This window comes from Toxotes jaculatrix, chromosome 5 (genome assembly GCF_017976425.1).
Source record: "Toxotes jaculatrix isolate fToxJac2 chromosome 5, fToxJac2.pri, whole genome shotgun sequence".
In the NCBI taxonomy this organism is placed as follows: Eukaryota; Metazoa; Chordata; class Actinopteri; family Toxotidae; genus Toxotes; species Toxotes jaculatrix.
Window position 1 is genome coordinate 24287682 of NC_054398.1, and position 13798 is coordinate 24301479.

At 40.3% G+C, this 13798-nt stretch overlaps 3 protein-coding genes and 1 non-coding gene across 4 annotated transcripts; 3 read left to right on the forward strand and 1 right to left on the reverse strand.

Annotated features, from left to right (window-relative positions):
* The first annotated feature begins 2013 nt into the window (after positions 1 to 2013).
* On the forward strand, positions 2014 to 5677 carry rpl27a (ribosomal protein L27a). Its single transcript, XM_041039175.1, is given in 6 exon segments — positions 2014 to 2025; positions 2268 to 2372; positions 3012 to 3075; positions 3174 to 3249; positions 3921 to 4095; positions 5503 to 5677. Coding segments are annotated over 6 exon segments (561 nt in total). The 3' UTR covers positions 5632 to 5677.
* On the forward strand, positions 3443 to 3571 carry LOC121182769. The gene has a single exon (XR_005894168.1). It is a non-coding gene; the product is annotated as a small nucleolar RNA SNORA3/SNORA45 family (small nucleolar RNA).
* Positions 5678 to 6594: 917 nt separating the features above from the next.
* On the forward strand, positions 6595 to 9382 carry akip1 (A kinase (PRKA) interacting protein 1). Its single transcript, XM_041038622.1, has 5 exons — positions 6595 to 6678; positions 8106 to 8303; positions 8429 to 8503; positions 8586 to 8705; positions 8979 to 9382. The coding sequence occupies exons 2-5, from the start codon at positions 8145 to 8147 to the stop codon at positions 9126 to 9128; spliced, it is 504 nt and encodes a 167-aa protein (XP_040894556.1). The 5' UTR covers positions 6595 to 6678; positions 8106 to 8144; the 3' UTR covers positions 9129 to 9382.
* A 96-nt stretch (positions 9383 to 9478) lies between these two features.
* c5h11orf16 (chromosome 5 C11orf16 homolog) lies at positions 9479 to 12753 on the reverse strand. Its single transcript, XM_041039176.1, has 7 exons — positions 12547 to 12753; positions 12000 to 12362; positions 11286 to 11380; positions 10986 to 11139; positions 10622 to 10844; positions 9852 to 10349; positions 9479 to 9702 (listed from the first exon to the last, which is right to left on the reverse strand). The coding sequence occupies exons 1-7, from the start codon at positions 12751 to 12753 to the stop codon at positions 9479 to 9481; spliced, it is 1764 nt and encodes a 587-aa protein (XP_040895110.1).
* Between the last annotated feature and the right edge of the window lie 1045 nt (positions 12754 to 13798).

Below are 13798 nucleotides of genomic sequence, written 5' to 3' on the forward strand. Positions count from 1 at the left end.
GAGCTTAGCATAAAGACTTGTCCAGGGGTCAAATATACGCCCAGAGGATGAAGAAATAATTATTTTGGCACAGATCAAAGTCTAAATTATAGGGTCCATATGGGTCTTTTATCATCCACCATGTCTGTTTCACCGTACAAATGTCCTTTTATGGACTGTATCCCGCTCTTTACATTTCTCTCTGTGCACAAATTAAATTACCAGGTACAGTCAAGATGTCAAAGTATTCCTTTGAAGACATGTTTCCTGGTTATATTCTTAGGTGAGCATGTTCCCTATGTTGTTATTTATTTTACCTTATTGTCTTCAGTAAAGCCGCTACACTTTTATCAGGTTGTCTTTGTCGTTTTTCAGATGATGGTGAGGCTGCTTTGGGTTTTCTGTTGCAAGACTGTTTTGGCTCTTTTTTCATCTCACAGAATCCAGTGCTGCAGAGCTATTAAAAAAAGAGAGATATAAAGTGTAATTTTCATCATAGTAATAATCAAATCACATGTCAGTAACGCTTTTCCCACTGTCTCAGCAGTGTAACACGCATCCAGCTGTTGTGATAACTCGCCCCTCAGTCACTGAAGTCTTTGTTTCAGTACTTTGTTTCAGTGTTTATTACGTGCTCTGCTGGGACGCTTGGCTCCTCTGCTGTGGATGCCGGATCTGGACTAGTCTCAGATGACATGGCCTCCAATGCAGGCTCCGCTGCTCTACACTTGGCTACCCGTGGCAACATGGTGGCCCGCCTTTGGGGAACGTTGCCATGACGTCCGTGAGGCAAGTCGGCCATCTCCAGGAGATCAGGCCTCTTGGGGTGAAAAAAGAGAAGAGAAAACAGAGAAGAAGCTGCTGGTTTGAAATCTCCTGTGTGCTCAGTGTTTGATGGCAAAATACAAGAATCAAAACAAACAGAAAACCACCAAAGACGCAGTAGGATTACAATTTCACGATTAATTCTACTGCTCATTTGTCCAAGTAAAATAATATCTCTACAGGAAACGTGAATGATGATAACACATACAAAAAACAGCCATTGTGTCCATAACGATCAGTAACAAAACATTAACAACATACAGGACTCAAGAAGAAACATGATTGTGTCTTACCTGAGTGTGAACGTACACAATAAAACAGGATGTCTGCTTCAGAAAGGCAGGTGGATGTGTCCTCAGGTGGATGTGAGCTGAAGATGACAGCGATAGCACCGTTCCATGTGTCCAGTATCAAGGGGGACACGAGTGATTTGATTGGTCGAAAGCCAATTCAACCTCAACCCCTTGACATTTCAGCACTGTTCACTGAGTCACTGAGGGCAAGTGTATCATATTAATTATGCTTCAGAACATGTGACGCTTTTGTTTCAGTTTTCCCAACGTGATAACACCTTAAGTCCACATATTTAACATTTATATGCGCAATAAAAAACATTTAAAAGATGGTTAAAAACACACTATAATATATTTATAAGCTGATATAAGTGTTTATTCATGTATTTGTTAACAACCATAACTCCTCCTGTGGCCACCTATATGTGGAGGCTGGTATATAAACCAATATATAATATAAATATAAACCCCATTATATCTAGCAAAAATCCTGCATTTAAAATCCAACTAAACGTACAGACGTATTATCAGCTAAATGTTCTTTAAGTACCAAAATTACAAATACCTGTTAACTGACGTATCTGTGTGTAAGAAGCATTTTACTTTTGTAGCTGCTGGAGAGAGTTTTACCTGCTTTATTTACAGGTGTTTTGGTCTATCCGTTTTCAGCCTAAGGAACAGGCTCCTCTGAAGGGTCATGCAATGAATCTGAGGGGTCATGAGATGATTAGTAGAAGAAAGAAAATAAAACATTACTCATTTTTCTGAGTAGTCTCAAACCTTTGCGTGTTTAAGGGTAAAAACAAATCTTAATTTCCCATCTTTGAGCCTTAAACTCAAAAATCAAACCGTGACAAGAAACCCCAAGTAGACACTGCTACACTACACTACAAGTAAATATACTCAGTGTAGAAAAATGCCCATGCTGGTCTGGCTATTATACTGTATATTATATGAGCAGATCACAATTGCTAATTCCTAACACTTTCATTGCTTGTTTGTTTTTGTTTTGTTTTGTTTTTTGTTGTTGTTGTTGTTGTTTTGTTTTTTTTAACAGAAACAATGGAGAAAATTGAGTTTTTTGTTTTTTCTGCCAATTCACTGTTACATATCCGGTCCGGTAGGTGGCGGTAATGCAACTGTAAGCTGATTTGACAACCGCCATTAAAGCTGGAAGAGCAAAACGTCTTTTGCACTCTGTTGTAGGGAGCCAAATCTCGCACAAAACCGCGTGACTTGCAAATCCCGTTCCTCTTTCAACTATCCTCCAAGATGGTAGGTGCTACCGTGAATTCCTGAGCACTGAAACAGAGTTAAATCTATGTCCATCCTTGATCGTTCTTACAGGACAAATACCATCTGACGGCGATTTATTGTACACTCACCTCTTACCAACAACTACTGGCTGTTATTATACTTATTTATTGACATTATAGGGATTTGTGAGCGGTCGACTGTGTGATAGCTCGGCCCTCGGGTGCTGCAGTTGAGTCGCATGATACAATGCGTACACAGACCCTCCACAGTCTTCATAAATATGACACCAGTAGTAGTGAGTTAAAATGTGAAACTGCCCGGGAATATTGTACTAAACGCTCATTGTGCTCTGTGCGTTAATCGTTTAAAGTTTGCCGGTTAATTCAGATGAATTAGCATTAGCTTCCGAGGATGCTAGGCAGCATGTAAGTAGCCGGGGATATTGGCTGGACCGATTTAGCTCACAGTAAGGGGCTGAAACGTGCCTCTTGTATCCGTTTCTTAAATTTAAAATCGTTGCAGATACTTGGGCAAGGTTGACGGGCTGCCTAACCTGCCATAACACTAGAGATGAGATTATTTTGATTCTTGCAAAGATGCAGAGTAACGAGAGTCAGTATGTAGTCATTTTAATCTTTGTCAAACCTTCCCCGACAGCCTACCAAGAAGACCAAGACCAGGAAGCTCCGAGGACACGTCAGCCACGGACATGGTCGCATCGGTGAGTATAAACATTCCCATGTACCTGTCTGTCAAGTGGTTTTAACTGTTGGGTCTTTTTGTGACATGTTATGAACATGAGCTTGTTCACCCCAACAGGCAAGCACAGAAAGCATCCTGGAGGTCGTGGTAATGCTGGTGGTATGCATCACCACAGAATCAACTTCGACAAATAGTAAGTCCTGCTTAATGTCATGTGGTGGCTGGTGCTGTGTTTGATCAAAGTGAGGGATGTTCTTCTAGATAATATCTATAATGCAAGGCAGAGTACTAAGTTGATCTTGTAGTGTTCCTTCAGCAGTCAAGCCTGACATTGTTTCTTATGTCTGTATCCCTGCTGCTGAGTTAGTCTTGTAATGCTTAATGTTGTAGAGACTAGAGTCTCATCTTGACACAAATCATTGTCTTGGTGTGCTTGAGTCCTCTTAGAGTAAAGACTGGTCCTATTCACCGACTGGCTCTTTGTTGGCCAGTCAGCCACATGGGCAGTTACAAAGTTTTTGTCATGTTTTGGTCTGACTTTGCTGTCATTGGACTCATGTTGTGTATATATCACATCAGTGAATGTTTAATTTAGTCAGTTTCTCTCTTGAGGAGGTTTTAATTTTGAGCATTGTACTGTTAATTGGTAGTGATAGTTGTTTTACAACTGTTTGACTATAAAGATAATTATAGTACAATAATACCTATCAATTAAAGATAAATGGTGTACTTGGTGTACTCTAGAGACAGCTTACACATGCCTAACAAAAAGACAGCCAGCAGTTTTCCAGCTTGTGCACAGTTAGTCTCCCACAGTTAGTCAGCAGTAAACCTCATGTTTGTCTTTCCTGTGTTTGTCCTCAGTCATCCGGGGTACTTTGGTAAGGTGGGTATGAGACATTACCACCTGAAGAGGAACGCAGCCCACTGCCCCACCATCAACCTGGACAAGCTGTGGACTCTTGTGAGCGAGCAGACCAGGGTCAACTATGGCAAGAAGCCTGACGGTCCTGCCCCCATCATTGATGCTGTGCGCGCTGTAAGTGTTGGCCAATATTTTCAGTACTGACTGAATGTTTTGTCTCCAGCCTTCATCACTACTAAAACAGTGGAGGAAAGTTTGGGTCATTAGGAAGCTGAATGTCCAAGACTCAGCACATCTCTGATATACAAGTTGATGTGTTGGCCTGCACTGGCCTTTTCTTTTTGTTTGTTTTTCTTAAGACTGAAAATGTCAACCACATACCCTTAGCAGTGAAGTTTCAGGAGATATCAGTTGGAGGTTAGAAAGTCGTTTACATTTGGGGTAAAAAATTATATTTTAATGTCTTACCCAGTGTCTGGCGTAAATACCCAGAGTATGATGTTTTCCAGTAAGTTGAAGGCAATGGTTAACCTAACTTTCTCAGTGGGGGAAAAAACTTCGATCTGTTTGTTAATTCTTTTCTTGAACAGTTGTAGAAACAAAACAAGGCACTGGGCTTTAGTTATAGCTTGCTTATTGGAGCCATTTATGTTGATAAGACAGCTTGGGGGTTGTACTATGTGAAGTTGTACTTTTACTTTGGATTGTCGACATTCCCCTGGTCCTGGTCTTCGTACATATCTAGTACTTCTGTCTGTGCTGGATGCACCATTTACATTGTTTACAATTCTGAAAGGTGGCGAGTGTATTTCCCAAATTTCAGATTCCTCCTTTGTTCAATGTGAATTTCTCAGTTTTGATTGGGTTTGCAACTAACAAGTATGTTTATTATGGATTAATCCTTATTTTTGTGATTAGTCTTTTTGTTTGTAAAATTTTGGAAATATTTCCCAGCTTTCCCACGTGACATCTTTAAATGTCAAGTTTTGTAGTGACACAGAGTGAAAGTTCAGCCAAAATTATTGCTGACGGTTAGGCATGCACAAATCCCAACATTTTGCCATGATACTTGTAACCAAGCAATTCAAGTTTTCTCTCACTATTACCATCATTCATTCTATTTTAACATACTGAAGGGTGTTGTGAGTCCACAGATCAGTGGTAGTGTCTCTCAGACATTCAGCTGACTGAAAACGTTTCTCTGAACACTGTTGTGTAGATTTGTAGAATGAACTTAGTGCTGTGTTGGGTGACCAGTATTACAAGGACAATCTTCAACACTCTTTTCTATTAAGGACAAATATGTAGTTTACATATATTGTTGCATTGTATGGTCCTTTTATTAACACTACTATTTATCTTAAGATTATGGGCTTTGTTTTCCTGTGCTTCCAATTTCAGTCTTATGAGCAAATTGATTTTATGATGAGAAAGATATGTTAACCAATGTCATATGATGTTAAGTGCTCAGTCATTTCTGTCATATTGTTTGGACATGGAGTTTAACAGTTCAGCCACATTTTGTCAGATTAAATTATGTTTAAGATGTGATGCACTAATGTTGTATCTTTCATTTCACAGGGCTACTACAAAGTTCTGGGCAAAGGCAAGCTGCCCAAGCAGCCCGTGATTGTCAAGGCCAAGTTCTTCAGCCGACGGGCCGAGGAGAAGATCAAGGCAGTGGGAGGAGCCTGCGTGCTGATGGCATAAAGCTCCTGTCAGTGTGTTTTTTCAAAAATAAACTGTATAAATGGGAGCTACATGTTTGTCTTGTCTGATTTTAAATGTCTCCCTATTAGGTACAGTTACGGCGTGTGTGCTAAAAAAAAGAAAAAGCAATTGTCACAAAAAACTCAAATGTTTTTGATTTGCACCATCTGTGCTGAACTTGCATCTGTGCATCTTGATTGCTGGGACCACTTGTGCTAAAGCATGTGCTACACCTATGACAAATTTAGATGAAACAAGCATCCAGCACATTATATGGGAATTCAGTTCAGATTTTATTAAGGACACAGCTCATGGGGGCTCCGTAGAAAGAAAGAGGAGTACATAAAGCATCATCGTGGAGTAACTTTAATCTTTTTGATTACACAGTAACCTTCAGCTTTGAGTGCTTTGGTAAATTTGGACTCACATGTAAAATCCATCGATAGAGATTTGATTCAGCGGCAGATTTAAATTAGAGGACTTAACCACTGTTGTCAAAGTCCAGAATCTGACACTGAACTTTGTCTTGTGGCCCCTTCAAAAACACTGTGACTTTTCATCTGTCGTCACAGGTGTGGATCTTGAAAGTAAACCTTGACAGATTTCTCTGTCCAGGTTGTTTTTAGAATAGTTTTTATATAACTAAAGATGCTTAACTGTGCAGGATTTTAGCTAAATTAGTACTTAGAAAATGTCCATGAACCGTATGAGGGTTCCAGCCCCAAAACTGCAGGGTACGGGGTGACCACCAGAGATTCGCAGGAACATACTCTTAAAAACACGAGTTACAATTGGAAAATGGTTAGGAAACCTACCACGTATATTTGGTACTTAAAATAAAGTATTATCACCAGTGCAACGTCTACAACTCGTCAGAGAAAAGTGAAACGTCCACGTGAATTTAGGTGTCTGGCACGATATATAGGAGGCGGGGTTTAGCATGCTGGATTTCCTGTCTTGTCATTTGAAAACAGCAGGGGCACTGCTATGTGTGAAAGCTGGGTGTAGCAAACTCAGTGTGGAAAATGTGAGGACTTTACGCTAAAGGTAACTGAAGGAGGAAGCGCGGGTTTCCCCAAATTTTTGTATTTATGCATCTGTGTTAGCTGATCCGCGCGGGTTTCCCCAAAATTTCGCATTTGCGTTTCTGTGTATCCCTGAACGCATCGAACAAGTAAATAATCTCTTCATTCCATATGTTGATACTTCGCTTAGAACGTTGAGGCTAATGTAACTATACGTCAGTAGAACGTGACGTGTGCCGTTGGAATTGTGTTACGTTCGGCGTTTTAGTCGAGCTCGTGAGAACAACGGTCGACTTCACGAAAGAAAGTGAGTGGTATCGATTAAAGTCACAAAATAGGCGCTTTCCAATGTAGCTCGAGCTCAACGGGGCGCTAATCTTGACGCGTGCGCTCTTTATCTGGATTCTATGCTGCGTTCACTTGTCTTGTAGGTATTTAGATGTTATAGTTACATTATAACTGCTAAGACGCCTTGATTAGAGAAGCTTTCTGCAGACTTAAGTTACTCCTGACCAGGACTTTGTGAATTAAACCGTCAAACTTAAATTATTAGATTCTGAGGAATACGTTCATTTTTAGAGCTGCAACAGAAAGCCAGTTTATCAATTAGTTGATCAACAGGAAAAAAATCCATATTTAATATCAATTTAAAAAATAATTTTCTAATATCAATAATCAGTTAAACATCATCAAACTCAACAGGTCCAGCTTGTCATTTGTGATGATTAGAGACTGTGATAGTAAATTCACTATCAGGCAATTTGATAGCATCACCTTGGGCTTTAGGAAACTTGCAGATATTTTTCACTGTTTTCTGGCTTTTATTGATTACATGAGAAAATAATATGTGATTAACTGATAACAAAACTACTCACCTTATTACTATTTTACTGATACTATCCTGGATTCCATGGATAATATGTAGTGCCTTCTTGGGTGCTGACCACAGCAAAACTCTTACAATGACAAGGAACAAAAATAAGTTGTCACAAACTGAGAGGCTTTTGTCTCCTCCATAAAGTGATTTATTGCTGGTGCTCATCTCAGCGTGTGGCAGCTTAATTTTGATTTTTGTCAGTGGAAATTGCCCTTCACATTTTCCAACATCCCAAGGGGCTGCCTTCAAGATGCTTGTTTTGTTCAACCAACAGTTCCAACATACGATATATCCAGTCTGATATCATAGGCTACTAAAAACAGCAATGTTAAATTTGAGAAGCTGTACCAGCTGAAGCTTTGCCATGTTTTTGCAGATTATCGAAATATTTGCTGATTATATTTCCATCAGTCAAATAATCACTTCGGCATTAAATCAAATCAAATCAAATCATTAGGGAAGACAAATATTTTTGGAGTAAAATTCACAATAAAACACACTACTGGATCTTACAGTGAGGTAAAGGAAAAGAAACTGGCTGATTGAGTCTCTCTGCTTGTTCTTCCTCTCAGGTGAAGGTCACCTCTGTTTTTACTTGATTTTTTTTTTTCATGGCAAGCCAAGCCTGGCTGGAGTCTTCCCTGCGGCGCTCTGCCAGTCTGGGCCTGGAGGTGCTGGAGCGGGCTTCCAGGCGTAGCATAGACTGGACCAGCACTGGTGCATCCCAGACCCCCAGTACTACAGATGAAGATACACAAATCCCAGTTAAGGTGTCTGCATGTTTTTTGTTTGTTAATACTGCTTCCATGGATTGATTTTTTTTGCACCTTGACTGGGTTTCATATTAAACCCACCTTTTCTCAAGTCATGCTCCTTTATCATGTTGCTATTTCAGAGAACCCACACAGAGCTCAGTGATGCCTTTGCAACCATCGCAGAGTTCATGGCACAGACGACCTATCAGTGCAAGGTCAGTGAGTAGCCTTCGCCCAATGTATGTGTTCTTAGCAGGGACATGGAAGATGAAAAAGTAAATTTTGTCTGTGCTACAGAGGTTTTATGAGTCGGGCTGTTGCACTGAACCCACTGACAACGAGAGGTATCATGTGACCAGGTTCCACACTCGACCAGCTGCTGGGAAGACGACACCTGCACCGCCAACCGGGAAACATGTAAGGGCTTTGTGCAACATATAATGCTAGAAATTCGCTGCTTTTATTTTAGTCACATACTTTTTTGTTTGCCAAGGAAAACCTTGTCTGTTTTATCAAACCATTATGTCTAAAATGTTAGTAATTGCACACAGCTGACATACAAAGCACAGATATCCTGCTAAAGTTGTATTTCTCACCACTTTATAAATAGTTCTTTGTATTCACCGATGTTGTAGTTCTAGTCTGAACCATCAACTCCTGAGAAAAATATTCAAGTCTTGTTGTCTTCAGGTTCGCGTGTCGGCAGCAGTTGAGGATTTCTACCTCGAGGTTTCACCTGGAACTTACGCCATCACTGCCAGTATTCCATCATCACGGCAGCAGACTCAGCTGGTTAGCGTCAAAGCTGGAGAAAGCATCAACCTGACCTTTAACCTCTGACCAAACGCTTAACCTTCAATAACAGAACTGACCAATGCTAGTGTTGTATGCGTGTGTGCTTTATTGCCTGCTTTACACTGGGTTTACATTTTATTTTATTATCAAAATGTTTTATTTCCTGCACAATGAGAAGCCATATTTTTATTGCACTCTACTCTCTTTTATTATGTAGATTCTATCGAAACTAGAGCATCATGTAATGCACTTAATATTTTTACCTGCACTAATGCCGCATCAGTGTATTAAATAAAAGTGTTGTGTTTTTTTTTTTTATAAGTGTTTTATTTGTTGTTGTTTTTTGCCAACTTTATAGAAACATGGTCAAGTTTAAAAATCTGTACACTGACATATTACGTGTAAACAGTAGTAGCGCTGTTCCCAGAAAAAGGCTGCAGTCCCTCAGGTGGTCGAGGTTTGAATTTGGTTGTTTCAAAGACATCTCTGACGCTCGCTTTCCGTCCTTTAGCACCTGGAAGTACCTGAAACAGAGAACTGCGATTTGGCGAGGCGCTGATCTGTGGGACAGGGAAGCTGAACCTCACAGGTTGTGAGGTCCTCCTGGCCACTGCACTCCCTGCAGATTAAAAAGCATAAGCATGAACAGATCTCCCGCAGGTTAAATGGTGTTAATTTACAGTGTCACAGCTTTCATTTTAAAAATCAAATTGAATCATTTTAGTCACTCTAGTGAAATCAGAGACCAGAGTTGCCTGTGTTTCCCACCTGGCTGTCTGTGCTGAGGCTCAGGTCCAGTTCTCCTCCAGTACCTCCAGGGAGGACGTTGTTGTTTACTCCTCAGCTTCACTGCAGAAGGAAATGATGCTCTGGTCTCATCCTCAGAAACAGACGAAGAGGAGGAAGAGGGAACCTCATGGTCCGAATCTTTGAGGTCCACCTGCTTATCTCGTTCTGCCCCCTCAAATCCATCCATTCTCCCAAGGCTGGACCTACAACTGGGTGGATGTAGGCAGGGCCAGTGGTTTGTGACTGAACAGCAGCAAGATGCAGATGCTGAGCAGTCGGTGCAGAACAGCTGGGGAGTCCAGGAGGAGCTTCGACCACACACCCATCGGCAACCTTGACAGGAAGCTGATGTTGGGATTTGGAGCTCCCTGACTATTCTGTCATAGTGAGATGCTGAAATGGGTAAGACCAGGCTGTCAGGAACCAGAGAAACACATCCGTTCCACATCAGCACCCGGAGACCTGTAACACCATCAGCTGTAGGAAAGAAGACTCAGATATTAGAGTGATTGACTGAAGGTGGTCATGAAATTTTATGTTCTTTTCAAAGACAGAAAAATGTGAAACCATCAGGAAAAGTGATGAAAGTAAGGTGAGAAATAAATAGAGAAAAACTGACTGTAATCATCTGACATCCATTGAATTAAAGCCTTCTGACTAGAATTATTCATCAGGAGGTTTAGTTTCCATAATTTTGTACCTTCATCCATATCACTGCATTCTCACTTTTCATTCCATACCTCTGAAACCATCTCTGTGCCCTGTGGTGGCCATCACTCTCCCCGGCCCATATCTCCTCAGATCTTGTTCCCATGGCGACAGGACAGCATCTCCAGGCACCAGACAGCATGTATGATCCCTGATGCGGTTCACCATATCCAGGGAGCAAACCAGCTGCCTCTGGGAGGAGACGGCCCCAAAAATAGCACCTCCTGGATGGTCAAACTCGACTACCCACACTCCCGTACGGTCCTGAGTTTGGACACATGGGAATAAGGCATCTTCATATGTCTCCTCTACTGGTCAGAATATACAGCAGTCTGTCAGTGGATTTGAAATTAATTGTGCCATTGTCCAAATAATTCTAAATAAAAACATGTCATGTCTTTTCACCTGAACCTGCTGTATGACAGTTCCCAGGTAATATAAGCCATCCACCTCCCTCCTGGCCAGCACACGGCATCCGGGAAGAAACTCTGAGCCGCCCAGGGTTCGGCCAGACATCACGCAGGAGGTAAAAGGGCGCAGATTATTACCCAGACTGCACCTGAGTGGGCAATAAACAGCTGAAGTACTAGACATTTTCAGTGCAGGTATGTCACTGGGCTGAGGATTGTATCCACAGTACAAAATGCATGTATGATATCTGAGGCCTGATTATCTCAAATGATCCAGTTTAACATGGAAACCAACCTGAGCAGAGGGGAAGACGTGGACAGACAGCAATGGTTGACTGGGGAGACAGCTGGTACTGATGATTGGTTCTCAGCTACATACAGAGGAATCACCTGAGGGTTCACATACAGACACAGTCACAGCATTATATTTGAACATTGTAATTGTAAGTTGAGTTAAAAAAAAAAAAAATCTGTAGTTTCTTCTCAAAAACAAATATTCAGACATATTGTTGATTTATTTTGAAAAGGAAAAAGAAAAGAGGAAACCTTTCACAATTTTTAATTTTGGGTCAAATTAAATATTTTTTCTTTTTTTTCTGTATCATTTCACCAAATACTTTTTTGGTGTACATATTCATCTATTTTATTTGTTTGTTATTTACCATAGTTGATGAATTGTGAGACCTGATTTCATTTTCTTTAGCTATGTTGAACTCTTCTCTTTGAAATGAAGTCATAGAATATTCAACTCACTGCATGAGTGCAACACCCAATCCTGACCTACTCAAGATGAATTTGTTGACTTTTCATGGCAACTAACTTGATGAAAAGGGTTACGGGTTCAGTCCTCCATGACAGTGCAAAGATGATTGTTGTTATTTGCTTGTTGTCCAGCGTCTTTGAGCACCCGGAAAAGCGCTATATAAATTTTATGTATTATTATGAAGAGGAAAAGAGGAAAGAAGTTTTTCTTCCTCATCAATCCACCCATCATCAGTTTCAGTCCTACCTTCCCCAATTTCCCATTTGAATTGTCTGTAATCATATAACAGCTTCCTCTTGTGGCCTGAGTCAGACAGTGCAGGTAGTTCCTAATGTTGCTGTCCAGCTGAGCAACCGAGTCCTGCAGATAGAAAATGTTCACAGGACTCCCGGCTGCCAGGGCGGGCAGGGCTCTCAGCACGGCTTCCGGCTGGTCGGGGAGGTCCGTGATGAGCAGGTGGACGGCGTGACAGGCTGAGTCTGTGAGGGCCAAACTCAGGGCGGCCAGCAGATCCCTGCCGAAGCTGCAGGTGATGGAGTGGATCCAGGACAGAGCTGTGTACACTGTGTCAGGAGCACAGGGAACCATGTGCTGGGACCAGCAGGTCACCTACAATGTGGAAAAGAGAAAACCAGTCCTAAGATAAAAGTACTACCTAATTAAAGAAACAAAAAAGAAAAAAATATATTTGGACTAAATCGGTTAGTTAGTCCAGGTTTGGATAGTCATGTTCCCCAGTGGATGATTCCTAAGAGATAGTTCTTCCTTGTATCTTTTCCACGTTCCACTTTACCTTGTTTGAGAATGTCACAATGTTGAATAGAGAGTCCCTGAGTGAAGCTTTAGTCAGCAGGGTCTGGATCAGCAGGCGTTTCACTGACCCCAGAACAGCCCTCATGCTCTCTGAGCTGTCCAGGACAAAAGTGATGTTGCAGCTTTGTTTGCCCATAAGCAACGGAATCAGTGCAGCCTCAGAGGCCACCATCTGCCTGGATGTCATCCTAAAACTGCAATAACGAGGAGGAATGACACAATTTACTTTGATTTCCAGTGGTTTTTACATAACTTGATATTTGGCATTAACAAGAAAAATGCAAAAGAAATCAAGACGACTTGGAAATGTTTGGGGTCATATGCAGACCTTTACTAAATTTAACTTTATGCTGCAAATACAAAACACAGTAATACTGAAAACTGATTCTTGTCTTGTGTCAGTAGCAATAAAACCTAATTTACTCACACTTTGACTTGAATGTAACATCTTGGACATACAATTTTAGCGTTAGCTAGAATTTTACAGAAATATTTAATCTATTTTGTTTAAAATATGTCAACTTCCTTCAACAAAAACTGTGAAATTAATACAGTGAAAGTAACACAACTAGATTTATTTTCTAAGTTATAAAACTTATGCATGAGAAATATGTTACACATTCTATTTTTAAGAAAATAATGTTTTTGTTGGTTTTCATTTCATTGTTTTTTTATTGTAATTTAATGATTTATTGAAGTTAAATTGCTTTCTTTTGCTTTTAAATTACTATTTGTCTTACTGTGGCCATATTAAAAGTTATGTTTAGGTATATTAATGTAATTTTTTAAAACTCTTTTGCAAATTGAGTGGAGGTGGGAGAAGTACTTTGACCTTTTACTGAAATAAATGTAGCGATACTACAGTGTAGAAATACTTGCTTACAAGAAAAAGTCCCACATAAAACATTAAAATTGTACTTAAATATTCTACATCAAAATACACTTAAAGTACCCAAAGCAAACGTGCTCATTATGCAGAATAATGTAGACAATTGGATTATAATGATTGATGCATGCATGTGTACATCATTTTAATTTTACAACTGGTAAAGGTGGATGGTAAACACTAATAACATCATAATTTATTTGTTCATTTTGTTTTCTGTTATCAATCTGAGTCTAAAAAGTAACTCAAGGTATCAGGGTAAAAACAATTAAAATATTTGCTTCTGAATTGTGGTGGAACATAAATGGAAATACTCAAGTGAGATACATTTGGCTCAAAACTGTAC